Source organism: Odontesthes bonariensis, chromosome 12 (assembly GCF_027942865.1).
Source record: "Odontesthes bonariensis isolate fOdoBon6 chromosome 12, fOdoBon6.hap1, whole genome shotgun sequence".
In the NCBI taxonomy this organism is placed as follows: domain Eukaryota; kingdom Metazoa; phylum Chordata; class Actinopteri; order Atheriniformes; family Atherinopsidae; genus Odontesthes; species Odontesthes bonariensis.
In genome coordinates this window covers 14,120,498-14,147,103 of record NC_134517.1, presented here as the reverse complement: position 1 = coordinate 14,147,103, position 26,606 = coordinate 14,120,498, and the positions used below count along the sequence as shown (strand labels likewise).

The 26,606-nt window shown below is 38.1% G+C and overlaps 1 protein-coding gene across 3 annotated transcripts in view; it reads left to right on the top strand.

The window, feature by feature from the left end:
• Positions 1–18,614, top strand: part of znf385b (zinc finger protein 385B) — a 100,397-nt gene extending 81,783 nt beyond the window's left edge. Inside the window, exons 5-11 of one of the 3 annotated variants that reach the window (XM_075479178.1) lie at positions 2,067–2,203; positions 2,331–2,441; positions 7,645–7,795; positions 7,905–8,279; positions 10,781–10,965; positions 15,600–15,695; positions 16,377–18,614. In XM_075479178.1, the coding sequence (XP_075335293.1) occupies positions 2,067–2,203; positions 2,331–2,441; positions 7,645–7,795; positions 7,905–8,279; positions 10,781–10,965; positions 15,600–15,695; positions 16,377–16,646 (1,325 nt within the window). In that variant the 3' untranslated portion in view covers positions 16,647–18,614. Of the gene's footprint in view, positions 1–2,066; positions 2,204–2,330; positions 2,442–7,644; positions 7,808–7,904; positions 8,280–10,780; positions 10,966–15,599; positions 15,696–16,376 lie in introns of all 3 variants that reach the window. The other 2 variants (XM_075479177.1, XM_075479175.1) reach the window with 2 other exon arrangements.
• The last annotated feature ends 7,992 nt before the right edge of the window (positions 18,615–26,606 follow it).

Here is a 26,606-nt window from a genome sequence, read left to right as displayed (position 1 = left end):
TCTGAAAGCAGAACTTCAATCTCAGAGCCTGTAAAGTTGTTCTTTTTATGCCTTGATGACATTCTCATGACTCAACACCAGCCGCGGCTATTCAGAGACAACACGGGAAGCCGGACAGCCTCTCCCATTCTCTGGCGAAATTGCTACATTCAATGTTAAATTGACGATAAAACAGTTATTCACAAAACACAAGATATGCCCAATACTGCATTTACTTTCATAACTACAACATGTTGTCCTGTAGCTTAATGAAGTGATTTGTTCTGAAATCGCCGCCGTTCACAGAGGAAATCATGTTATGAAGCCGCCACTAACAGCCAGGCTTCCGAGCCGAGGGCTGCCCGGCTTCAGGAGGGGGCGGGAGAGTCAAGTTTTTTTCTACAATTCTAGGTCATCATTGGCTAAATCGACAAAAACTCATCACTTCCGAGGCTGCTCGGCGTTTCTGGGGGTAGATTAGACGTGGGCGTGTCAATATGAGGGGCTGTGTCGTGATGATTGGAGTTAGTGTTTGTCCATCATGACAAACTGTGCAGCCGAATTTTTTAATGGGGAGAAGCACGCTGGAACTTCAGTCCCAAAGTGGATACGAAAGAGACTGGTTGTCTGTGAAAGTGCTGTCGGAGTTTCACTCATTTCCCATCGTTTCCATTTCCATTAAAGGTGCACTGTGTAATACTTTTAGTTGTTTCTTTCCAGAATTCATGCTGCCCATTCACAAATGTTACCTTTTTTAAGAATACTTACCACCACCATCAAACTCTAAGTATTCATTATGACAGGGAAAAATGCTCCACAGATTCTGATCCAGCCATTTACAGGCCTTAGATTCCATCATACTTGATTTTGGCCTTGTTGTGTGAATTTTCAAAGTCTATATCTTCTTTCTGTGTATTTGCTGGGCATACTTGTCATACTAGAGACAGCTATGTTATAACTAATTCTTTTTAACTTTGCTATCTTCTGCTTTGGGATGGCACGAGCCACTATAACCCTGAACACGTAATATGGGCTTCCCCTGTTTTAAAAGTCAGCAGCCGCCACTGCTCAACACTCAACACTTCCTGGCAGAGGAGATAGGAAACGTAGCCTTTTATAGTATAATTTTGGGCGTGGAGTATGCAAATCTACAATCCTCGTGCACGTGCACTTAAATACGCATGGGTGGCATTCATCATTTACGCAGGTCGTTTACACACTTTTTGTTACAATCTTTGTCCAGATTGTAACACCATAAACTTGAAGAATGATTTTCTCCATTTGTTCCTTAGAAGATTTGCCAAGAACTGTTCATATCTCTCAGTGATACCTTTGATCTCTGAACAATTAAACCAGAGGACAAGCTTTAAATACATGTTTGACCAATAGGTCACTATTGGTCAAACATGTATTTAAAGCTAATAACAAAACTAATAAGTTTCAACATAAATGTTGATACTTTTTTTATTGTTCTTATGACTCTATATATGCAACTCTGGCTCAGAATTTATGGATAATTCATGATGTCTATATTGTCACAACAGCCAGTGATTTTTAAATGAGCCTCAAGAGTATTTAAATATGTTCCTGTTAAATGATTGAAATGTGGCAATTTTGATTAAGAAATAAATTGATAATAAAATAATTAGAATTCAATCATTCATTGAGGCATCAACAACAGCTAGTTGATTTATTAAATATAATAAATATGATAAATATGATGTACATATATATATATCAATTAACTGGTGGTTAGAGGGGTGCAGAGACATCAATAATAATTAGAAATAAAAGGCAAAATAGTCATCTTCATAATTTAAGGAAAATATGACATGATTAAAAAACACCATTTGTATTTCCATGGTCTTGTGAAAAAACTGTTTGGGGTCATGTGTAAATGCTCCCATTGTGTTGTAATAGGAAATTTCCTGATCTTCTCATTTGGATGTGGTAATGGTGGCGTTAATGCAGGCCTGAAACTTTACAATAGAAAAGTTACGTTACCAACCTTCGTGCTGTTGCTGTATTTGTTTCTCAGCGTTCATAAACTTGTTATTAGAAAACCATAATTCAAACTCTGTTTCCAGGAAATGGCTGTGGTGCAGTGGGTGGGGCATTACCAGGCCTCATAGGTGCAACTGGTCCCTCGTTGATGATGAAACCATTCCTGCCATTTCCAGTTGAGACGACGTCACCAGTCGGACTTTTCCCGAACTTCAACACGGTATTTAAGTGTGTTAGTTGTGTTGTTGTGTTGTTGTGCTATCAGCAGTGTGTTGTGGCTTCAATGCGTACAGACAAACTATGATAAAAAAAACTGGTGACCTCTTACCTCTGTGTGTCTTATGCAGATGGACCCAGTCCAGAAGGCCGTCATCAATCACACCTTTGGTGTTACCATGGCACCCAAAAAGAAACAAGTCATCTCCTGTAATGTCTGCCAATTGAGGTTCAACTCTGATGTAAGTATGTTTTGTTCCTGGTAAATATAAAAGCATATATCAGGGTCAAAATTTACAGGAATGGGACAAAACACACGTCCACGGCATGTTTTCATAATTCAGAATTATTCAACCGTGTAACTGTTGTTAAAAAAAAAGGCAGCTTGTATTTCCCATTCCTACGTCCCCCTCAACTTGCCAATTAAAACAGCTCAGCAGAAACGTCCAAACCTTAAGTGCCCAAATACCCCCCAAATGACACAAAGCAGAGGGCATAAGTATGAAAAAACATTGGGTCTCATGCAAGAACATTTTCGTATTTTTATTCTAAATTTCTCTTACTTTTTTCGTATGAAGGTCTCGTAAGAACACGCCACGTCAGATTCAACAAACGCTCTTAAAGGCAGGGTAGGGGATCTTTTTCTGGAACATTTTTTTACATATTGCTTGAAATACTCTTCACACCCCCATTGCAACCAATTAATTAAAAGTTTTGACACAAATATGAAAAGTTTTAGTGGCCTCTAGAACGTACAATCTAGGAAAAACAGTATTCAATCATTGTGAACGGACCGTTCACAATGATTGGATTCTGATGCCGTCTATCAAACTGCAATCTGCTCCTCCCTCCCCCTCCCCCTCCTTCCCCCTCCTTCCCCCTGTGCGCGTACCCTGCTCCGTGAACGAAGCTTGGCAGGAAGCTAAACTAGAGCCTGCTTGGCTAGCACCTAGCATTATTAAACGTATAGTTAGCATAAACTAAATACTAAATACGGCAACGATCGATGCTTGCTGTCAGGACAGCGCTCGTGCACCTTCGTGCTCGTGCGCGTTCATGTACTCTAGAGGCGTGCCTTCGGGGGGAAAGTGAAGAAAAGGGTTGGGACTTTTTACCTGTGTATTTTCAAAATGCAGCTTCGCTGGACTCAAAATCCAGGATCTCCTACCCTACCTTTAACTTCGGAAAAAGTGTGTAAGTGACCTGCATAAATGATGAATGCCACCCGTGCGTATTTAAGTGCACTTGCACGAGGATAGTAGATTTACATACTCCACGCCCAAAATAATACCAAATAAGGCTAAACTTCCTCTCTCCTGTGCCAGGAAGTGTTGAGTGTTGATTCATGAAAATGTCATTAAGGCGCAAAAAGAACAACTTTAAGAGCTCTGAGATTGAAGTTCTGCTTTCAAAAGGAAAATCTGTCATTTTTAGCGGTGTCAGCAGTGGAATTACAGGACCTGCTAAAGAGAAGAAAGGGGAAGTTATTACGAGTGTTAAAAATGACAGATTTTCCTTTTGAAAGCAGAACTTCAATCTCAGAGCCCGTAAAGTTGTTCTTTTTGCGCCTTAATGACATTTTCATGAATCAACACTCAACACTTCCTGGCACAGGAGAGAGGAAGTTTAGCCTTATTTGGTATTATTTTGGGCGTGGAGTATGCAAATCTACTATCCTCGTGCAAGTGCACTTAAATACGCACGGGTGGCATTCATCATTTATGCAGGTCATTTACACACTTTTTCCGAAGTTAAGAGCGTTTGTTGAATCTGACGTGGCGTGTTCTTACGAGACCTTCATACGAAAAAAGTAAGAGAAATTTAGAATAAAAATACGAAAATGTTCTTGCATGAGACCCAATGTTTTTTCAATCCATTAGTCAAGCAAACTTGATTCGAATAACGGGACTATTTTACGAAACTCGCACGACTGGTCTGGATCACTCGTAAATTCTGTTCGTACCTGAAAGAAAACGTAAAATATGAAAAGATTGGTGATTTAAATTCTCTTAAATCACTCGTATGCACGATTTAAGAACAAATCTGTGCGTACGAACGGTTGTTGTATTAGGCCCATTGTGAGTAGTAACTTTAGACAACAAATACTAAGTAAGCCAACATTATAAACATTGATATAGAAAAATGTGTTCCTCATAAGTTTTAGCAAATGAAGCAGAAGAAATATTTGGTGTTTGAAAATGAGCATAGTGGTAACAGAATCTAACAATGTCGAAGGGGACACTGTACATTTTGAAAGTTGAACTGCACTGGGGTTGAAGTTTTATTTGTTTATATATATATTTGCAATACAAAAATACATTATATTAAAAACATGACGACATAGGACAATATTATGAAGATTTAAAGCCAATAAACAAAAGATTTAGAAAAAAAACTATAAACATACTAATGCAATTTTAAAAAACTGCTGTGTCTGTGTTTAAGTTGCATAATGGCTTGTACAATTCCAGCATAACATATGAGTAACTTTCTTTTGAAAAACCTTTGTCTCTGACAACTTTGCTACTTGTTTTGTGTACAGTATGAAGGGATTATTTGTGCATTCAGCCTCATTCCAAAATAGTTTTATTCTGTACCATTAATTTGATGAAGGGGACATTGTTCCTTAGTCTCATATAAAGTATGAAGATTAACCTCTTTTAATCTTGACTTCATGGTGAAAAGGTCTTGAGGCTGGACGCTGTAGTCGTGCAGCTCTTCCCGCACGCACGATACCCTCTGCATACGCACGGGCACATAATAACCCCAATGCAGAGGGGTTTTGGAAAATTTCTAGGGGGCGCCACTGAGCCATTTTGCTCCTCCCACACACAATACCCTTAACATACGTACGAGGTTGTTAGGGTGGACGTGTGTGCCAAGTTTCATGACCTTGTGATGATGATAAGGCTTTCAAATCACAAACGCCATCACACGATTTTCACCGCCCACACCGTTCAGAGTTTGCAAGTTGGAAGTTTCTCAAGACTTTTTTTCCCCCAAAGCTTAAGAGTCTCCTGGCCAAGTTTGGAGCTGCTACCATTAAATCTGTAGGAGGTTGATCAAATGCGAGGTGTAGAAAAAAAAAAAGACATTTCCAAACACCAGCAGGTGGCGCTATTGGTGGATGTCACTATGATTATATCTGCGTGTTCAGGCTGGGTCCAGCATTCGCGTATGAAGTTTGGGACAGATTGGATAATGTATGTGGAAGTTATAAGCGACTTCATTTTTTGTGGCGAGTGATGGCGAGTCTTCCAACTTTTAGGTGTCGCCACGCCCTAGCAACGGAGTAGCATACCGAGTCCTTTAGGTGTTACTCCTGCTCCTCTACGCTGTTATAACAAAGTGCTGTGTAAATGACACTCATCTCATTCTTGACTGCTGAGAGGAAATTAGCTTCCTCATAAGTGACATGTCAGTCAAACATGACTAATGTATGAGCCAGTGAAATAATTCATAAGTGAACTTGAACAGGAATCACAGCTGAGGAGAGTATAAATGAAAAAGGAGCACAAATAAGCTGACTAAAAGTTGAGTCATACAGACTGTACACATTCACGGAAGTACAGTGTCATAGTGTTTCTTACACACAGTCATTCGGGCTTGTTGCTGTGTTTACAGTTTAGAGCTCGTTGGGCGGTCACACCTTGTCTGACATGTAAATGCAGGTCTAAATACACACACATGATTCCAGTCACAAAAATGCACCTCCCGACCACATCTGGAGGTGATAAATTGGGATAACAATGATGTCGTTTAAATGTAAAGTGGGTTGGTGTGTTCAGATCAGATGCTAAACAAATGTTTGTCTAACAATACTTACGATTATGACTACTAATATATATATATATATATATATATATATATATACTAACATATACATAACCTGGAAGATTCTGAATTTATACTTGTCTAACGTAACTCTGATCGCCAATATGGTGGTACAGGTGAAGATTTGTGTGTCTACACTGCATATCATAATTTTACATTAGTAGGATCTCACCCCCTACCCGATCCAGGGTTTGTAACCCCATCCAGTTGGGTGTGCAGTTGGTGAGAGGCTGGGGTAGCTTGTGGTTGTGGAAAAAAAGGTTGTTGTGGTGTGATGAGCAGTGATGGTTGGCATTAGGGGAGTGACTCTGGGACACCAGTGATCACTGTCTAGCCTCCTGGAGGTGTTGTGAGCCCAACTAGATGAAATACTGATGAAAGGAGGTCCCCACCTGATGACCCCAATGACAAGTTGGTCAGCACTGCTCACTGGTCTATATAGGGATTATAGGGAATTATTCACTGAGTCTGTTCCTTTTTTTTCTTTAGCACAAGTTTCTTGTGTTTACCTTGAATAATTGTTATTATTGTCCAAACCATGTTTACTGGAATCCTGTAACTGGCTCCAGGAACCTCCATCACCTAATGCCTTCACCTAAGCCAACTCTCCGTTCTATGTACAGTACACCCATCAGTATCCTCCAGACCCCTGCTGAGGCCCTGTAGTGGGCTCCAGAGAAGTTCTACTTCCCTCTTGGAGACTGAATACCTGCTAGAGCAACACTTTCAGAGAGAATGCTTTTGAGTTTATGTCTTTCCTCATATGATACCACCCTTAGAGACAAAAATCTAATCTAATTGTCAATAGAAATGGCCAAAGCTTGTTTAGTTTTGATACACGCCTAATGCCTGCTGTGAAAAAGGTTTAATCTCTCACTGAACAGTTAGTGAGTTGTCCTGTGGGGTATGTAAGCATGAAAGAAATCAGGAAGAAAAACTCAAATAAAGCATCAAAACTGAGATAAATACACAAGATATACATTAATAAACTCATGGGAACTAACAAGTAAAAGCAGCTTGTATGTAAAATTGACCAAAAGACACCTGCAACCAAGGCAGGAATGTCTTTATAAGATTAATTACATGTTTCTAAAAGAACTCAACAGGCAGAAGATGACTATTATAGAGCTGGGAACACAGGTGGGAACCATCAGACAATCACATGGATGAACACAATTAGTGATCTCAGGGCAGAAAAGCACAAAGAATGTAAGACAAAAACATGATAAGACACGCAAGGGACTTTTAAAAATAGAAAACTAACTAAAAACCCTTACATCAGATTATTTTCTGTTAGTTTATTTTTTTAGATTATTTTTTCAGGAGTTATAACAATAAAGATCACAAGGACTTAAACCTGGTTTCATTTAATCCATTATGACTCATTTTAGGAGAGTGCTAAATTGATTGTCATTTTTTAGCAACATTTTTCCAGATAGTAAACTTTAGGAATATGCTGAGATTATTCATTAAGACGTTTGAAGGAAACTCAGTGAGAGATAAGCTACTGTAAGAGTAACAAGACAGAAAGAGATATCAGCATCAGAAAGTAGGAACAAAAAATTGAACCAAATCAAACAAAGCATTCAATGATCCTTTCTGTTTGTTCAGTCTCAGGCTGAAGCTCATTACAGAGGCAGTCGTCATGCCAAGAAGCTCAAGTCTCAGGAGAACAAGGCCAAGGCCAAGCTGTCAGTCACTGCAGAAACCAATGGGAGCAGCTGTGTTCCTGCTGGCCCTGCATCAGCTAACATCAGCACCAGTCAGCACACAGGTTGATTTATCCACCAATAAAACAGATCTGAATACTGTTACAGGTCACGTCTTTATTCTGAAATAGTTTTATTTCTTCCTCCTTTTCCCCCATCTAGAACCATTCACCAGCTCCATTGACTCCTCATCTCCTCTCAAGCCCATCCTCCTCCCCCCCTCCATGTCTCCTTGCTCCTCTTCCTCCCCTTCCTCCAGCAGAGCAGGCAGTGAGCCTCCTCCATCCAGCCCCCCTTCTGCTCTTCCAGCTCCAGTTCTCTCGTCCTCTTCCTCTTCTTCCTCCTCTTCCAAGTCTTCTGCTCTGGCTCCTGTCACCCTCTCCTCTTCCTCTGGACCTCCTTCTTCTCAGACATGCTCCTCACAGGATGCTCCTCTCTCAGTTGAGTCAGAGGAGGAGAAAGCAAAGAAGCTGCTGTACTGCTCTCTTTGCAAAGTCGCTGTCAACTCTCTGTCTCAGCTGGAGGCTCATAATGCAGGTGAGGAGGAGCCAGATGGAAACAGTGAAACAGTTTTTATACCTTCACGTGTTTGCTTTGATTTTAAATTGTAGAAGAAAAGATGTTATCATTAAACTTGATGATTTTTGTTGACTTGGAGAATGTTCATGGCAGGCTCTAATTCTCCATTTGGTGAAAACTGTAGGAAATTGAAGTGTAAGCATAGTATGATCAAACATTCTAAACAGTTAAGATGTAAATGAACCCTCTGCTTTTGCTTATTCTTATCAAAAAGTAAACGTTACAGGAATTTTTTGCAGGACAGTTGACAGATTTACATTTACTTCCCACTAAGATCAAGCTTATTAATTATTTTCAAATCTTGTAGTGAATGTTTATTATATTATTTTTTTATATTAGAGAGAATGCTCGATTTGAAGTTTGTTTCTATGAACATTTAAAAATCAGGGAGGATTTTAAAGGGGACATGAAAAAAATATTGTCTTCCCTTAAGAGCATATATTTCGGTGTCTAAACGTGACTACCAACCAAAAAAATTAATATATAAATAAAAACGTGATCCTACCACTTTGGGGTTCCATTGTTCTGAAATCATCTAATTCAAGGAGCCGCGAAGATTTGCAGGGTACTGTTGCGTCACATGCCCAGCTAAGAGGAGAATTATCCTGCCTCCTTATCTTTACCTTCACTTGACTTGAACTTCAGATTATGCATTCGCTGTATTTCAGAAGCAAGACGTTGAATCACTTGTGTTTAAGATCCAAGCTTGGAAATATGACTCCTAATTGATAATGTCTTTATCAATTAGTCTTTTTTATCTGCAATTGGAAGTTGGAAATTACAAGTTCCCATTGGATATTGAATATATATATATATATATATGATAGTAAGAAATAGGTCATAACTTTAGACGCTTAAAGAAAACTCAGAGGAATGGAGAGACGGTGACGACCAGGGTTCATCAAGCCAATGTGTGATGGAGGAAATTTTACATTATTTTTGTCTTATCTAATACCTGCCGGGTGGCTGTAATTTTGCTTTAGCATTCTTATCTGCAGGGCTCTTGTTTTATCAACCTGGAACCAGTTTAACACACGTCTGGTGATGAGATTGTTCAGATGAGTACCAACTGTCCTCGGTTAAACTCCAGACGAGGGAAATGTCAGTTTTTGTGAACTAGATTGCTAATCAGATAATTTTCTTTCAGTTTGCTGCATGTGAGTGTGAGCTCTCAGGCTATTTACTATCCATTCTCTCCCATGGTCTCAACATGCTTTAGGGATTATTGAGTGTAATTTGTGTCCAAATTTATCTATGCATGGTAGCTCAAAGTTGTAGGACAAATCTCAAATAACAGAAAGACAGTTGTGGCTCACTCCACCCACTAAAACCAAGTGCTGTGACCAGAGGTATAAAGACATGGTGGAAAATTAGCTGTTGTATCCTATCTGTGATATTTTGACCAAAGCATGTCACTTTAAGAAATTGTGTCAACTTATAAAAACAGCACATTTTGTCTCCTTTTATAATCTAGTTAAAAGGTTAAAAGGCTATAGTTCGAATCCAGAGTTATATAATTGTCTATTGTAGATTCAGAAGATATCTGTATTGTTTGGCATTGTTTTATGGTTAGAAAAAGGAAATTTAATCAAGATAGATACAGTAATCATTGTTCTATCAACTTCATTTAAACATAGTAATCAAAGACAGTTCACTGGACTGCAGTAGAGATGTTGATGAAGATTCTCAGTCTTAGTGCAGGAATTTGATTATCACTAGAGATCAGAATACATTATGTTCTGTCACCCAGCACTTGACATATGTTAAAGGCTGCTCTGACACAAATTGACACAAATAATGCAATGTATCCTTTAACATTTCTGTACGGCTCTCTGCTCCCCCTGCTGGAGCCTTCTGGTAAATACTTCTACTCTTTAGGCTAAAAGCAAGCAAACACCAAACACTGTACTTCATACTGAACCTCTTCAACCCCGGAACCCTTAATACCGGAGGCGATAGGGTAACTGGGGGGAATTCTCACAAGTGTTAGGTTTATTTTGATACCAAGATGGTTTACATAGAGTTTGTAATTGCAGAGAAATACTTACTTCATTTTGGGGATGTCTTTTTTGAGCAGGAACCCCAGAAAGACTCCTGGGGCTAAACAGGTTAAACACCCAACAAATATGATCCAGTTCAATGCCGAGCTGGTAGGTTTTGTCTGAGCAGATATCAACTCTGTGTTGCATTCAAAGATGTTTGAAAATCAAAGATCTGAACATCATGAATACCAAAAAGAAACAGTAATTAGATGTAAACATTTAAAAAGACCTATCACATTTTCTTCTTTTGTCTTTTCCACCCAATAATGATTATCAAGTGCTGGTTTATCATCAGCAAGCTTCTGTGCAGGTTGATATTCATGGAAATGAACTCAAACCAGTTGCTGCCAAGGACGAAAAGACTTCTCCATCATGATGTCTCATGTTTAAGTAAGGTTTCCATGTTTCTGCTTTCAGGTTCAAAACACAAAACGATGCTGGAGGCTCGAAGTGGCGCTGGACCGATCAAAGCCTACCCTCGACCAGGAGCCAAGCCGAAGAATGGCACCAGCTTAGGACTGAAGGGCTCTGGCTTGCAGAACAAAACCTTCCACTGCCAGATCTGTGACGTCCACGTAAACTCTGAGATTCAACTCAAACAGGTAGCAACTCATAGTTCCTGCTTCTATAATTACAAAAATGTACTTATATCTTCAATCCTCTTTACTTTTTTATTAAATCCATATTCAAGTACAATGTTGTCAAAGAAGGTTGGATGAGGCCCACTAAGTAGGATTGATATATAATATTTAAGCATACAACGCTGTTATGGGTCACTAGAAACCATTGCTTTTGTGATAATGTCTGCCTGGAAATATATAAAAAAAACTTAATAAACACATTTTAGCTTTCTGTTATTGACTCCTGTGTATTTGCCATGTGCGAGTTTGGCATTTACTAAAAGCTATGCATTGTGGAATTGTTAGCTGAGAGTAACAGTAGGATATCAAATAAAAAGGGGTCTCACACGGTCTCCGTTTAACATTGTGAATTAATTGAAGGAACTACATTAAACAAACATGTTGAGGAGCTTGCTTCCATTCAGACTGCTGAACATGCTGAAGTTGTATGGAATTGGTATACAACTGATTGATTGATATGTAATTGATTGATTCCTTTGTCTTTGCGCAGCAATCAAACAGGACCCCACTCTCTGCATGTTATTGATTGTATTTAATCTTTATTCTACCGGGAAAACTTTATTCTTTGAAGGTAGCCATTTCTTTTGCTAGACTGTTTGCATATAACAATATTTATATACAAAATGTTTGTGCTGTATGGGTAAACTTCAGAGACAAAAACAAACCTATACATCAAAACTGAAGAACATAAAAATATCAGAGGTCATTGTAGGCCAAAATTAAATCAGCCATATTTTTAGTCACATGTTTCTGCCTCCAAATTGTAAACAGTTTGTTTGAATATATTAAATGAATACAGCTCCCTCAGGTTTAACTGTTCTTACAACCAATTCCAAGTAAAGGGAGCAGCACACTTGAACAAACCTTTTTCCAGTTCAGATCAGAGTTTAAGGGTGGTTAGAAGGATAAAATCTTGAGAGCGAAGACAGAGGACAAATCAGACCATCAAGCCTACAATAGTGTATAATATCAATGTTACTTTTAGCTATAAAGTACATTTAAAACAATATTAGTTAAGCCAAAGTGCTGTACATAAAATTTTCAATAAACCAAGAGCAACAAAAACACAGAGTATAAAAACAGAGTGGGTGAAATCATTAAAGTTATTGAACACACTAACATTGGCTGGTAAAAAAAAACATTCCACAAACTAAAGAAAAAAATGTGGGTCTTCATAGCAGAGGATCTTGATAGTTTCTAAGGTTGGAATAGTTATAAGAATTAGCATGTTGTTCCATAGATTAGAAGCAGTCGCTGAGAAGGCCCAATTTTTGTAACTGGATCTTTGAACATCTAAAAGCATGTGATTAGTTTACCTCAGTGGAGTATAGTGATGTAGAAGTTCCTTTAGACAGGATAGAGCAATGGCGTAGCCACGGGTGTGCCGGTGCCATCCAAAGAGGCAGCTGGCACACCCAAACGTGCAAACGGCAAAACAAATCCAAAAGTAGAACGCTGCAAGAAAAAAATGCAGCAATCACAAAAACGACCGGAGCACAAAACGATTATGTAGCTAAATCAGTTTCAATATCCACAAATGCGCAGGATAAGATTCACAAATGCGCAGGACGATTTACAAATGCGCAGGACAAGATTTACAAATGCGCAGGACAAGATTTACAAATGCGCAGGACAAGATTTACAAATCCGCAGGACGATTTATAAATGCGCAGGACAAGATTTACAAACGCGCAGGACGATTTACAAATGCGCAGGACAAGATTTACAAATGCGCAGGACAAGATTTACAAATGCGCAGGACGATTTACAAATGCGCAGGACAAGATTTACAAATGCGCAGGACAAGATTTACAAATGCGCAGGACAAGATTTACAAACGCGCAGGACGATTTACAAATGCGCAGGACAAGATTTACAAATGCGCAGGACAAGATTTACAAATGCGCAGGACGATTTACAAATGCGCAGGACAAGATTTACAAATGCGCAGGACAAGATTTACAAATGCGCAGGACAAGATTTACAAATGCGCAGGACAAGATTTACAAATGCGCAGGACGATTTACAAATGCGCAGGACAAGATTTACAAATGCGCAGGACGATTTATAAATGCGCAGGACAAGATTTACAAATGCGTGCAGAAGCGCCAGCGCAGCTCACTCGCTTAGCTGGCTGGCTTGTATTGATAGTTGCACAATTAAAGCGATTAAAATTAATAATTAAACAACTTCTCATAACAAGGGGATTAAGTAGCCAAACATGTTAAATGAGATGTTTCACTTACCGCTCCGCTGTCTTTGCTGGAAGACATGTTGAACTGACTGAAATTCACATGCATATGTAGCAGTTTGTTAAAAAGAAAAACTAAATGAAAAAACGTTATATTCATTTCACCAAAACATCCCACTTGTATTATTCTTTATTAGGTTGTCCTTCTTGTCTGCCTGTTGATAACGTAGTAGTGTGAACGTGTGCGTGCGAGAGCATCCTGTAGGGCGGACATGCATGCTTCGGTCATTGCCAGTTCTGCTGACCAGAGTCTCACACCCACACACGGAGCTCACTGTTTCTATTTCTGTTGACAGTAAAACTGTTGAATTGGATCCGAGTCCCTGTTTTTCATTCCCTCACAACACAACGCAGAGGAAAAATGCACAGCGAAAGGCACGCTGGCTACATCATAGCGCAGTTTGAATGGCTTAATGTGATTGGCTTATGAAGAAATGGTCATTCTCATGATTGGCTGAAACAAGAAAGCTATCTGATTAATTGCAGATCATTCCGTGTTAAAAAAAAAAGACATTTGTGGGTTGACGCAAGTCAGGGGAGTCTCAAAATCCACACACAAATGCAGCGAAGTCCAGAGACCAGAAGCAGTTTGTAAATGAAGTTATATTTGTGTGTGCATCAGAAATACATTTGTGAATCTTGTCCTGCACATTTGTGAATATTGAAATTGATTTAACTCCATAAAACGATTGCTAGAGTGAAACGCACTGCAAACTTCAAAACACATGCAAGAACGAAACGCGCTGCAAACTTCAAAAGTTCGCCAGGCCACTAGAGGGTCTTGACCTTTGGGAAAGGGGATTGACTATGGGAGATCGGAGTAGTAACGAAGGAGAAGAAAGTCAAAAGGTATGTTGTCCTTTATGTCTTTTTTAAACACTTGGCATAAAGAAATAAAGGACAACGTTTGGCACACCCAGTATTTGCTCGTGCACACCCAACTACTTTTTTTTGGCTATGCCAGTGGGATAGAGCCAGACCATTTCAAGCCTTAAAAACTATAAATAAAACTATTAAACCAACTCTTTAATGAATAGGAAACCAATGCAGTGAGGTCAACACGAGTGTTGTACTTGTTCCTCTTAAAAGACAAGCTACTGCACTTTGTAACAGTTGCAAAAAATTGGAGAGAATACCCGCATACAAGGGATTGCAATAATCCAGCAAAGAGGAAATGAAGGCATGAATAACATTTTCAAAATCTCTGGGAGGGAGATACGGCTGAAGTCTTGGCTGAAAAAAAAAGCCAGTTTTGACAACTGGGCTGATCTATACATTTTATAGAGCTGTCAAAAATCACTCCATGGTTTTTTTTTACAGATGTTTGATTATATTTAGCTAAGGGCCCATGACAGATGTCAAGGTCAGCTAAAAAGTCCAGTCATCCAAATAAAATGATCTATTTTTATTTAATTGAGACAAAGGAAGCTTACGTTTATTCATGCTTTGATGTTAAAAGCTGAAATTAATCTTTAGTTTATATTTTCTTGGGCATATGGATTTCACTGTCATCTGCATAGCAGTTAAAGGGAATCCAATGTTTCCTAAAAATGGATCGCTATGGCAGCATTGAGCCCTGTGGGACTCCACATGGGGGTAGGCTGCAGATGATAATAAATACTCCTGTCTAAACTCATATCTGTTGATGTAGAATGATGAGTGAGGGTTTTAACCCCAACACTTGAGCCCCCCGCTACCGAGGGCGGGAGGAGAATATCTGGTTTGATCCAACTTTAAAAAAGTCTCTCAAGTGTGAGCTTTATTTTGATAACAAGATGGTTTACACCGCATTTGTAATTGCAGAGACATGGTTTGTGATTAACCTTGGAGCTCCATGGTAGACTCTACCAAGAGCATTTAACCAATGCAATAATCCATGTGTTTAAACTCCATCTCCATAATCCAGCACAGACATATAATGATAGCAACACGTCTCTCCTTGGCCTGCCAGGAAAAACTAGACTTGATTCTAAGGAAAAAGCATAGTTGCAACATTCCTGCTGGTGCACGTGAAGCATAAAGGGCAATGAATCATTAATAACTCCAAGGTATTTCTATTAAAACACTATTTCAATCTCACAGACTTGAAAAGTAATGACATATGGAAGTTCTGAGGCATTTGAGAGCATCATGACTTTGATTTTTATTGGTATTCAAAGCAAGCCATCACAAGACGTATGCTTGATAGTATTGAAAGCATGTAGCTCATGGAGAGTCTGATCAGGTGTAGGGGCAGAGCAGCACATCCCTGAATCATCAGCATAAAAGTAAACACTTTTGTTGTCAGCCTGTTTTTGTACTCGGCCTTGTTTTCAGTCTGACAGTGTTGTTGTTGTTGTTGCAGCACATATCCAGCAGGAGGCACAAAGACAGAGTGGCAGGAAAACCCAGCAAACCCAAATACAGCCCTTATAACAAACAGCAGCGTAACTCACTCACTGTAAGTGTCTCACTCTTTATCTTGATCTCAGATCAATAAATGAATCTGTTTAATAGAAAAGCAATTCAAATCAATAACTGGAAACCTTCACAATCTACATTTTTTTATCTCCCTTTCCCTCATCTACACTCTCTCATGACCATGTTGCCTCCTCTCCTTGTGTCCTTTTCGTTGCTCTTTTCCTTTCAACTGCTTTCCTCTCCTGTCCTTGTTACCTATACATTTTCTTCTTTTCTTGTTCCTTTGTCTATTCTACCCTCTTCAATTCCTTATATTCTCTCCCCTCCTCCTTTCTTGCCCCACCATTTTCCTTTCCTTGTTTCCACCCCTTTCCTGTCCTTGTCCCCTTTACACACCTCCCTCTTACATCTCCTTTTCTGTGTCTTTTCCTGTCATTGTCTCCTCTCCTCTGCTTGCTTCCTCGTTCCCTCTTTTCGTGTCTTCATGTTTTCTCTTTTCTCCTTCCCCTTTTACCTTCTTTCTGCTCTCCACCCCTACTTTCGGCATGTTCCCATGTCTACTTATTTTCCCTGGACTATTTTTTTTCTCTTCTCATATTTTTTTTTTACTATTTCCTATTATTGTCTCCTTTTGAACTTCTTTCCTTTAATTATTTTTGTCCCCTTGATTCTTTACTATTCCCTGTCTCTTCTCTCCTCTCCTTATTTCCTTGTTCCTCAGAAGGAGCTGGCAAAGCCTTCCCTCTCTCCCTCCTTCCTCTCCACCCCTTTTGCTCATCCCCCATCCCCCCTCCCTCCCTCCATCTCCCTACCTCCTTCCTCTCTTTCCTCCTCTCCTCTCCTCTCACCCACCTCCTCACCCCTCACCCCTGCCATCTCTCTGCATCCTCGCCCTCCGGCCTCTTCGTCCCTCTTCACTGCTTCCTTCCTGCGTCCAGCTCCTGGACCAATCAGAGCGAGCCAAGGATCAATTCTCTTTGCGCCCTACTGATGACAGTAGGAACAGTGGGAAGTCGAACCAGCAACCATTGACCTCTAACATGCTGTTTTTTGGATCTTCGAGAGACAGCAGAGACATCACGGATGCACCCTCCTCACCTGACGGAGGCCTCACACAGACACATGAAAAGACAAAACCTCCTCTTCCTTCTGCCTCGATCAGACGTCATCTGATTCACAGCCGATGGCTCCAAACCAAGTGTAAAAGAGGAGCTGTTGCTTTAAATAAAATGCAAAACTGAACCCAACTTAACCAGAGCTGAGAGGTTCCCACACACACTGAAAAACAATGGAAATTTATTGGAAACATTACAGAATTACCTACCATTGTCTAAAAAGCAATAAGTGGTCCTGAAACTTCTTTATGCCCGGAAAAAAACGCAGAAATTTTGTTGTCTTAAGTAATTAAAGTAATGCTCCATATCACTGATACTAGTGGTCCACCTTACAGAAGTTTGGTAAAAAATCGAACTAATGCCCATCATCATTGGGATCATTTTAATTTAATTAAGATGACAAAAAACAAAAACAATCTTGATCTAACAAAATGATAGAGAGTACACTTTTGTGTCATGAATCTGTCTTTGGTCTCAACATGCACCTCAAATTACACAAAGGTGGAAAATAAAATTTGGACCTGAAGGGCAGCCCACATTGGGTCTTCACCATGAAGAGGAGGATAGAGGAGCTGTTCTTCTTCCTGCTTAAGAAACAAGCCAGCACAAAGAAGATGTCAGAAACCTAAGACAACGTCTGTCTTAAACAAAAACTACTGCAGCTGTCTTTATGTTCACCCTCAAATGTCCACCATGTCTCTAATATAATTCACCAACTGAGTTGGAGAAAGAAATATAAAGGACAATACAGGTGCTATGTATCGTCCTACTGTGGATGTACACCTGCAGAAAATAATTCACAGATTTACAGTTTTTTTTTTTCTTATTGACCTTTTTTATTTGCTTATGTTCTCCATTTAAAAAAAACAACCCAAATATAGTGAGTAACAGCTCCTCAACTGCTTGGCCAAACTGAAAGATGTGCTTTAAACATTTACGTCAACAGGCCAGAGTGAAATCTAAAAAAATTACAATAATCCAATGCAGGCCAATTAGAATCCATTACATTGCAATATAATCGTAATCCAATGAAATCCAATTTATTAAATTTCAAATCAGTCCAATTCATGCAAACAAAACCAAATTTTAAAAAAGTAGCCATGCTAAACAAACCAAGGAATTGCACAGAAACTTCTCTTTGATCCAATCTTCCATCCTGAGCCTGCAAGTGGTGACTATGGAAAGAAAAAAACTCCCTTTTAACACATAGAAAACTCTGGCAGAACCAAACTCAGGAAGGGTGGCCTCCGCCTCAACCTGCTGGGGTTAGAAGTAGTATGTGGTTTAGTATTGGTTTGTTGAAATCTGAAGGGTCTTGCCTGAAAAGGTCATCTTGAAGAAAGCACATGTTGCTCTGAAACATTACACCTATGGCTCCTTTCCAGATGTGCACGTTCCCAGTCCTATAGGCAGTAATACACCCCCATACCATCGAAGATTCAGGCTTTTGAACTGAGAACTGATAACAAGTAGGATGGTCCCTCTCTTCTTTAGTCTGGAGTTGTAGCGTCCATGATTCCAAAAAGAATTTCAAACTTCAATTCATCTGACCACAGAACAGTTTTCCACTTTTCCTCTGTCCATCTGAAAATAGTTTGGCCCAAAGAAGACAGCAATGTTTCTGAATCATGTTCACATAATGGCTTCTTTACACGACAGAGCCTAACCTTTTAGTAACACCTTTTCCAGCCTTTCCTTACCTCATTCCAATTCTTTTTAAGATGTAATGTTGTCATCAAATTCATAATTAACTAATATTTTTAATGAAACATTAAAATGTATCACTTTCAAAAATTTGATATGTTTTCTATGTTTCATTGTGATTAAAATATCCGTTTATGAGATTTGCAAGTCATTGCATTCTGTTTTTATTACCATTTTACAGAGTGAGCGTCCAAACCTTTTTGGAATTGGGGTTGCAATAGATTAATTGGAAACAGGAGGAAATAGCATGTTTGGTCTAAACAGACTTAGAAGTCTGTAAGTAAATTGCTGTTTTCAGTGTCCATGATTCGATATCTGTCAGTCTTTGTTCAATTGCATTTTTAATATGACTAATATAAAACAAACTTGTTCCAAATCTGTGAAAATAAGGGAAGAATTGCATGACTATGGCCCTGTCATAAATTAAGGCACAATTCTATATTTTTAAACTGAAATAATTCCTTTTTATTCATTTTATTCTCCATGTTGTTTCTCTACACACTGCGAGTCAAGTATTTGATTTTATTTCTTAATTATTTAGAGGGGGTGTTCTCTAAAAACAGTCCAGTCACTATGCATCTCAGTGAGAAAAAAAACGGGGAAAAAAACACATGTAGGTTGCAATAATGTGGTGTAATTAATCTCATATAACCCCAGAATATAGCAATACATTTCCTCTGTGTCATCAATGGCAGCTACAGCCTCACCAACTCGAAATGAACCAGAACTATTCAGTGAAAAGAGAAAACATTAACTTCAATTTCAGTTTAAATCAGGGTATTGGTTTTGGAAAAACATAAAGCAGTACATGTAAAAGTCACAACAAGATAACTGATTCAGGCTAGTTATCTGTTCTGTCACTGTCTGCTGATTGTTTTTCTTTTTGTTGTGATTTTTTTTAATGTATTTTCATTAATTTATAGGAAAAAATAATACACTGTCTGGCTGATTTATCTTGATGTATGTTTGGAGCCATATTAGACATCGCTGACGTACCTTATTTGACATCTGTCTGTTACGGGTTCATTTCGGATTGGGCTACCTACTGTTTTTGCAGTTAAAAAAGGGTTGCTTGTTGTTTTTTTTTACTGAAACTTTTCTCCCAAAAAGAGTTGGAAGAACTTTTAAAAGCACATAACTGCAGACATGACATTTCCCATAAATAAGCTGACTCACTTTCTGTGAACAAAACAAAATATTGACTATAATTATTTTCTTATTGTTTTTGCTTGCATAATTTATGTAACTTTGTATGTTGTAAATATTTACCAAAAGCATTTTCCCAACTTTCCAACACCTGCTTCAGTCATGAGATTATGCCTCAACAACTGATATCTCAAAGCCACACTTTAACAAAACCTTTATTCTTCAACAATCCAGTGATCTTTCCTCAACTGAGCCAAACCAACATGTGTGATGAAACAATCCAACTCAAAGGTCCACTTCCTACCTTTATTCTGAGCTTTCAGCTGCATCTCAGAGATTTCTTGGTGAATAGCAGTGAATAGCAATGTACTATTTTGTTGTTCTTAACACACAAACTCTTCCAGCCCTTGTTACCCTTCACCTGCCCTGAATTAATGGATATGTGTAAATCACAGTGATCAGCACAATCATTTTTAGTATAAGAGACCAATGTACAAAATGCTTCCAAGTCGTTCAGATGGCTGCTTTCTCTCACTTTCTCAAAAAGTGTTACCTAAAAAAGAAAAAAGGAAAAAGAAATACTTTCCATGTAATGTATTGGGATTTTTTTTTTTAATTGATTAGTGAGATCAGAATAAAACGTTCAAATGCAGTTTTCCGCTTAAGTTGCCTTTTAAAAAGAAAAACATAATCACACGTTATCAGTCTGTTCTCCCAGAGTGTTTATCTTTATGACTTAAGTACATTTTCTAACTATGCTCTTCTCCTATGGTTTTTCTTTTTTATGCATTAGTTTGCCTTTTATTCAGATGCCATTTTGTTCATGGGGATTTTCTGTCACTTCCTATATGGAAAAGAGTCCTCCTCTAAAAAACAGCCCGATGTGGCGCTGCTCATGCAAGTAGATAAGGCTGACATTAAAAGAACATGCAACTTCTTGTGGTCGTGAGAGTAACGGCACGTGAAGTGTAAAGAATTTAGTCCATTAAGATGACCATATCATAACACAGTAAAAAGAATGTATTTCAGTTTCAGTAACATATTTCTTATGGTAATATCTTTTAGCCAAGCAATTTTATTGCCAACCAAGAAGTGACAAAGTTTGTCGTTTACTGTAGCAAAGGCTACTTCCAAAATGGCGGCCGTAAAGAACACAATAAAAATAATGTATTTTAGTCCTAACCAGCTTTGTTTTTTTTTAACTCTTGTTGTGGAAATTCTCTTAAGTGAGTAATAATAAGTAATACAAGAAGAACAACTAAGTTGTCTTTTATGTATTTTTTTTGTCTTGCAAGAAAGGTCAGTCAGTCATACTGAAAACATGACAGTCTGCATAGTGAGAGACAAAGAGCTGCAGCTGCAGGGAGTCTTTATCTCACCCACATGAGCTGGGCGAGATAACACTGTGTTGCTATTAAGGGCCCTGGCTGGTTACCATGAGGAGACGTTTTGCTCGCACAGTGTTCTTTGTTGAGTTGCGACAATAACTAAAGATCATAAACAACTTTCATAAGAAACATATCAAATTTTCTAATTTATTGAGCTAAGACAATGTATGTTATGATTTTCCATATTACGCTAACTAAGTAGTTTTGACTTCCAACTCTAAGCAATTAGTATTACTGGCTAAACCAATCCAGGGAGTGACTTAACTGACTTACTGACTGTATGTAACTCTAAAGTAAAATACAGTGGCAATGTATTGGTCTCAAACACGCAACTTATGTTTGTGCCATCAAGCCCCCACCCTGATTAGGACTTTTGCCTTGTTAATGGAATGATGTCTTCACTGTTGTGGAATATCCCATATGCGTCATATGTCTGTTTTGGTCTTTAAATCTTCGTTTCAGGGTCGGATTCACTTCATGTAAAAAGCTTAAACAACGTAGTCTCACATCAAAACATATAGTAGCTACATTGGTCCACAGTGTAGGCATTAAAAATCCACGGTTAGATTAAGATATCCATAATTACATGGTTGCGGTTTTGTATCTTGTCACCTGATCACTGGACTACAAAACATCGGGCAGTATGAAACCATCTCACAATTTCTGCACCTTTGTGACACTAAATCTTTCTCTTGTGATCCAACATGCCTACTGTATGTTTTGCTTGTGATACTGGGCTGCCTTGGTCATGCAATAAAGCCTTAGAATAAAAAACTCTATTTAGACAGATCGCTGGTCACATCCAACTGGGAAGAAGCCCAAGGGTAAAACCCAGAACATACTGGAGGGATTATATATCCCTTCTGGCCTGGATACGCCTTGGGATCCACCAGGAGGAGCCGGAGAGTGTCGCTTGGGAGATGGGTGTCTGGGTTTCTCTCCTGAACCTGAAACTTCACGATCCAACCTCGGATAAGCGGAAGACAATGGATAGATGGATGGATCTTTAGTAGGAAAAAAAACTACTGAAAAAATCTGGTTGAAATGTGAAAAATGTTAGTGGACATTTGAGTTGACGTCATCATACATGCTGCTACCAGTCACAAACAACATCTGGAAGTCTGTGAAAAGCTGTATTACCATAAGAAACCATAGAAAACCAAGGTGAAAGTGAGGTGTAAAAATAGGTTTGATGGGGGTGACAAAGCAGAACGTGCAACTGACCAATGTTTTACAATTGTTGAATCTTAATGGTTGGGGATGTAGGAAAGGTTCATATTTTATTTACAGCCAGTATGGACAAAAGAAAAAATTACGTTGACCAATAACTCATGAAGTGAACATATGAACTTTATTCTTGTGTGACATCTAAAAACAATATGAGCCTGCCCTTTAATGCAGAAAAAAAACTTGTACATGTTGTTTTACATGTTGTTTTATTGTTCTATTTGCTAGGCTAACATTTGACCATGAGACAACAAAGTTAAATTGGAGTAATTGTTTGATGGATTTTAATATACTAATACATTTTCACATTTTACAGATAGAATGCACCAGAAATATTAATCTTCAAGCCTCAGTCTGAAAAACAAAACAAAAAGAACATGAGCGGAAATCCTCTATGAACCTCTCAGATGGATGATGTCAGCATCTATAATGCACATGTTTTTAAAGTAGTTGTAGTTTTTTCTGATTTAACTTGATCACTGCTTTGTTTTCTGTCTCCTGCCTCCTCCTGAGTAACTTGAAGCATCTCAGTCTTCCAAATATCTTTAAGGATATATTGTGTGTATTTGTGTGTATTAATCTATGCACCATTAAAACTCTCATGTAACAGATGTACATATATGTATATATATGTATATATACATATTATATAAGTGTTATGTCATTGTGTCAAATCTGTGTTGATGCTGATTTAACTCTAATGAGGCTTTTTGACTTGTGGAAATTGAAGCTCTCAGCTGTTCAAATGAGCTTCCTCCTCTGTCTAATGATGTCATTTTGATGCAATAATGTACTGCTGCTGCTTTTTTGTTCTGTCTGTTTCTTTATCAACAATCCTGAAGCCTGACAGATTCAATACTGGGGCCTAGTTGTGACACTGGGCGTTAAATGAACAGATATGCACTGTTTAAACTGAGATGTGTTTTGTGTGTGTGTATTTGGAATGAATGTCAACTATATAATTCAATCACATTGCTTCCAAAGTAACTCAAATGCACCTCAGACTTGATTTTAAAACTTAATTTTTTTGTGTTACTGTAGAATTAATACTTGGACAATTATTATTATCCAGATTTTGAAGGAAGTGTAAACTGACACAGGAGTTTTGCTCAATTCGACCAATCATCTCCATTAAGATTTGTACGTTAAATGAACAGATTGCTTCATTAGGATTGTCAAGATGAGACAAAAAAGCAGTTCTTGTAAGATAATTGTCTCTATATTTTAGTTCTAAACAACAAGGCAAGACTTCCAGCTAAACATCTTCCACCTTCCTCTTTGTGTACAGTATTTATTCAGCTTGTTTTTTTGTTTTTTATGAGTATAATGATGATTATGAAATGCGGATATACATATGCAATCTTGTCAGGTTGAGATGTAATGTAACATTTCACTTGCCATTTTATTTCCTTCATAAAATGTTTCTTGTTTTGTTTGTTTTCATTAAAAACGGTTATATCCTAAATTGGTTTAGTTGATTTATGCTGTCACTTTTTCATTAAAACAGTCTACTAATTTATTTTTCAATCTTTCTATGAAATTTGCTAAACCATAGAAAATTAAGATTTTTGGGAAACTGCATAAGAGTTGTCTAAAAACATAAGCATCACTTTTGCGAGTTTAAATGAGAGATTATCATGAGCTAAAGATAATTTACACACTTTTTCCTATTTCCTGTAAATTGAACAAAAGTAGCATCTTACAGCAGAGCAGCTATAGCTAATTATGTTGACTAGCCTATCTTTGCAGAGTAGAAGTAAACCATTGATGCAGCCTTTAGTGAAATCCATGATTTATTGACGTCAAGCAATTTTGAATTTTAAAAAAAATATTTCAATAATCAAGATAATCCCATTAATTTTTATGTTTATATTTAAAGATCATTTATGAATCAAGCTCAGGTTGAAATGGAAAGGACCTCTTTTTGAGCCTATATATCAAATAAGTGCAACTTATGAGGACATTATGTGCTGGAGGGACATACTCTGTCAAAACTACTGATGCCACAGAAGGCAACAAGTTTCCTGATCTACTCCTGTAGACAACAAAGCAAGACTGCTCAATTTCTCCATTGATAAAATAAATTCACAACTCTACAACATAAAAAGTCATGTAGAATATAGCATATAGGCCTACTTTGTTGTCTACAGTAGTAGATCAACCCTCATCTTACTTTGAAGCTCCCAGATCAAGGAAGTGACGTCGACGCAGCTTTAGCAGCAGAGAAGCTATTAGGCTTGTGTTGATAATAATAAACTCCTGGACTATGTACGAACTTCCAAATGCATCATTTTGTGAGTACAGACCATATTTGTACTACTGTAGAAGTTTGGTGTCATGGCATGTGATTTTAGTGTGGTATTTTTGGAGATACTGCCAGGGTCCGTTAGCGCTTGTACTAAGCTATTCGGGATAACTCGGTTGATGTTCGGCCAAGATCGGAAAAACTTCGGGTGGGCTACTTGGCTGGATGTCACGGTTCAAATGACCCTAGGGTGAATCTACTCCGAACCATCCCTTTAAATTAATCCTTGATGATTCCTCTAACATTGTCATGTTGTCTAGTGGCCACTGAATTGTGTATGTGGCTTCAGTCAGACACCTTCAAACAGTGTGGAGGATGAATGAAAAGAGAAGCTACAGAAGTCAAAACCTCTGCTTCAATATACCCAACCAGCTACCTAAACGTTTTAACTTCTCCTCATCATCAAAACAAGGTTACTCCCTGTCATATTTTTCATTAACAGAGTAACTCTTTCACTGAATCAGAGTGATGAGTTCATAACATTTTGTACACATGACCTTGGGTGGATAACACATTGAACTGTGATGGGAAACTGCTCGCCGTCATCCTCCTCCCTATTCTAGTAACGCAGAATCTGCAGACAGCGCTTACAAAAAAAAATTAAAAAAAACATCAAAACATTATTTATTTGCTTATCTATTTATTTTATTTATTTTATTGCTGGTTTGGTGTTGGACTCAATACGCAACATAAAACTCATCTGACTGAATGTTTATTGGGCCACAATGTATACACAATTATGTATTTTGCAATGATATTTGCATGCATCTCCTAGAATACCTTGAAAAGAAAGAAAGACACAGAGTAGCTCTGACTTGAACAAACCGGTACTACAGAGGTTGCACTGAGAAATGGACTGGACTGGAAGCTGGATTGATCATTTACCGCACACTCAGCATTTCCCGCTCTGAGGAAATTAATATCAAGTTAAGTTAAATGGTGACAGGGTGACTTTACTATCTTGTCCTTGCATACCACAAAGCAGTGAAACCCCTCACACATTCAGCCTACAGGAATACAATAGCTAGCTCTGTGAGATATTTACACACAAACAAAAAAACAGATTTGTGTGAGGAATTACAATAAAGCAATAAATTAGTGATTGTGTTATCACTGCTACATAGTGAGTTTTTCTGAGAAGGTCAGATGTCACTAATCACCTGAGTATGCAATCAACTTTTAGTTTACAGTTGCAGAAACACAGTGGAGTCAATCTGATCACAGATTAGTGTGCTGTTAAGTAATATCTGCAGAGGACTTGTGTAGTTAGTGCTTTTAACACACAGATGAGCTTCCTCTTAGAAGACCAGACAGAAGCAGAAGAAACCTAAGTGTGAATAAATCTGTGAATGTAAGGCAGAATGTATTGTATTTTCATACCCCAAAACTCACGCCTCTCTATATATTTATGTATATGTTCTGTTTACAAACCCAATTCCAAAAGAGCTGGGATGCTGTGTAAAATGTAAATAAAAACTATATTTGATGATTTCAGAAACCAATATTTTTTCCACAATAAAGTATTGAAAATAGAAGAAATGTTTAAAGTGAGACATTTTGTTTTTCTTGATAGCAGCAACAAGTCTCAAAAAATTGAGACAGGGGCAACAAAAGGCTGGGAAAAAAGCGATACTCAAAAGAAAAAAAAACAGCTGCAGGAACATGTTACAAGCTTAAGCTATCAGGTTGATTGGTAACGAGACAATAATGTAACTCAATATAAAAAGAACACCTTTGAGTCTCATGATTAAAGATGGCATAAATTCAGAACTTTGCAAAAGACTGCATGAATTCATTTTGGAGCAATTTCAGAATAATATTCCCGCAACATAAAATTGCAAAGACTTTGGATAAATACACATGAAGTCAAATTATTTGGTATGAGTGTCTATGTTTACATAATACATACAGAAATATTTCTTCTATGATGGAATATATTCTGATTAGAGATTTAAATGTATGTGTTTGTACGGAAACAAATGAAAGAAATTTGATCTGAGCAAAGCCCTCAATGAAAATTAAACTCTTCAATTAATTAAACACTGATTGGTTGAAAATCCAACAAA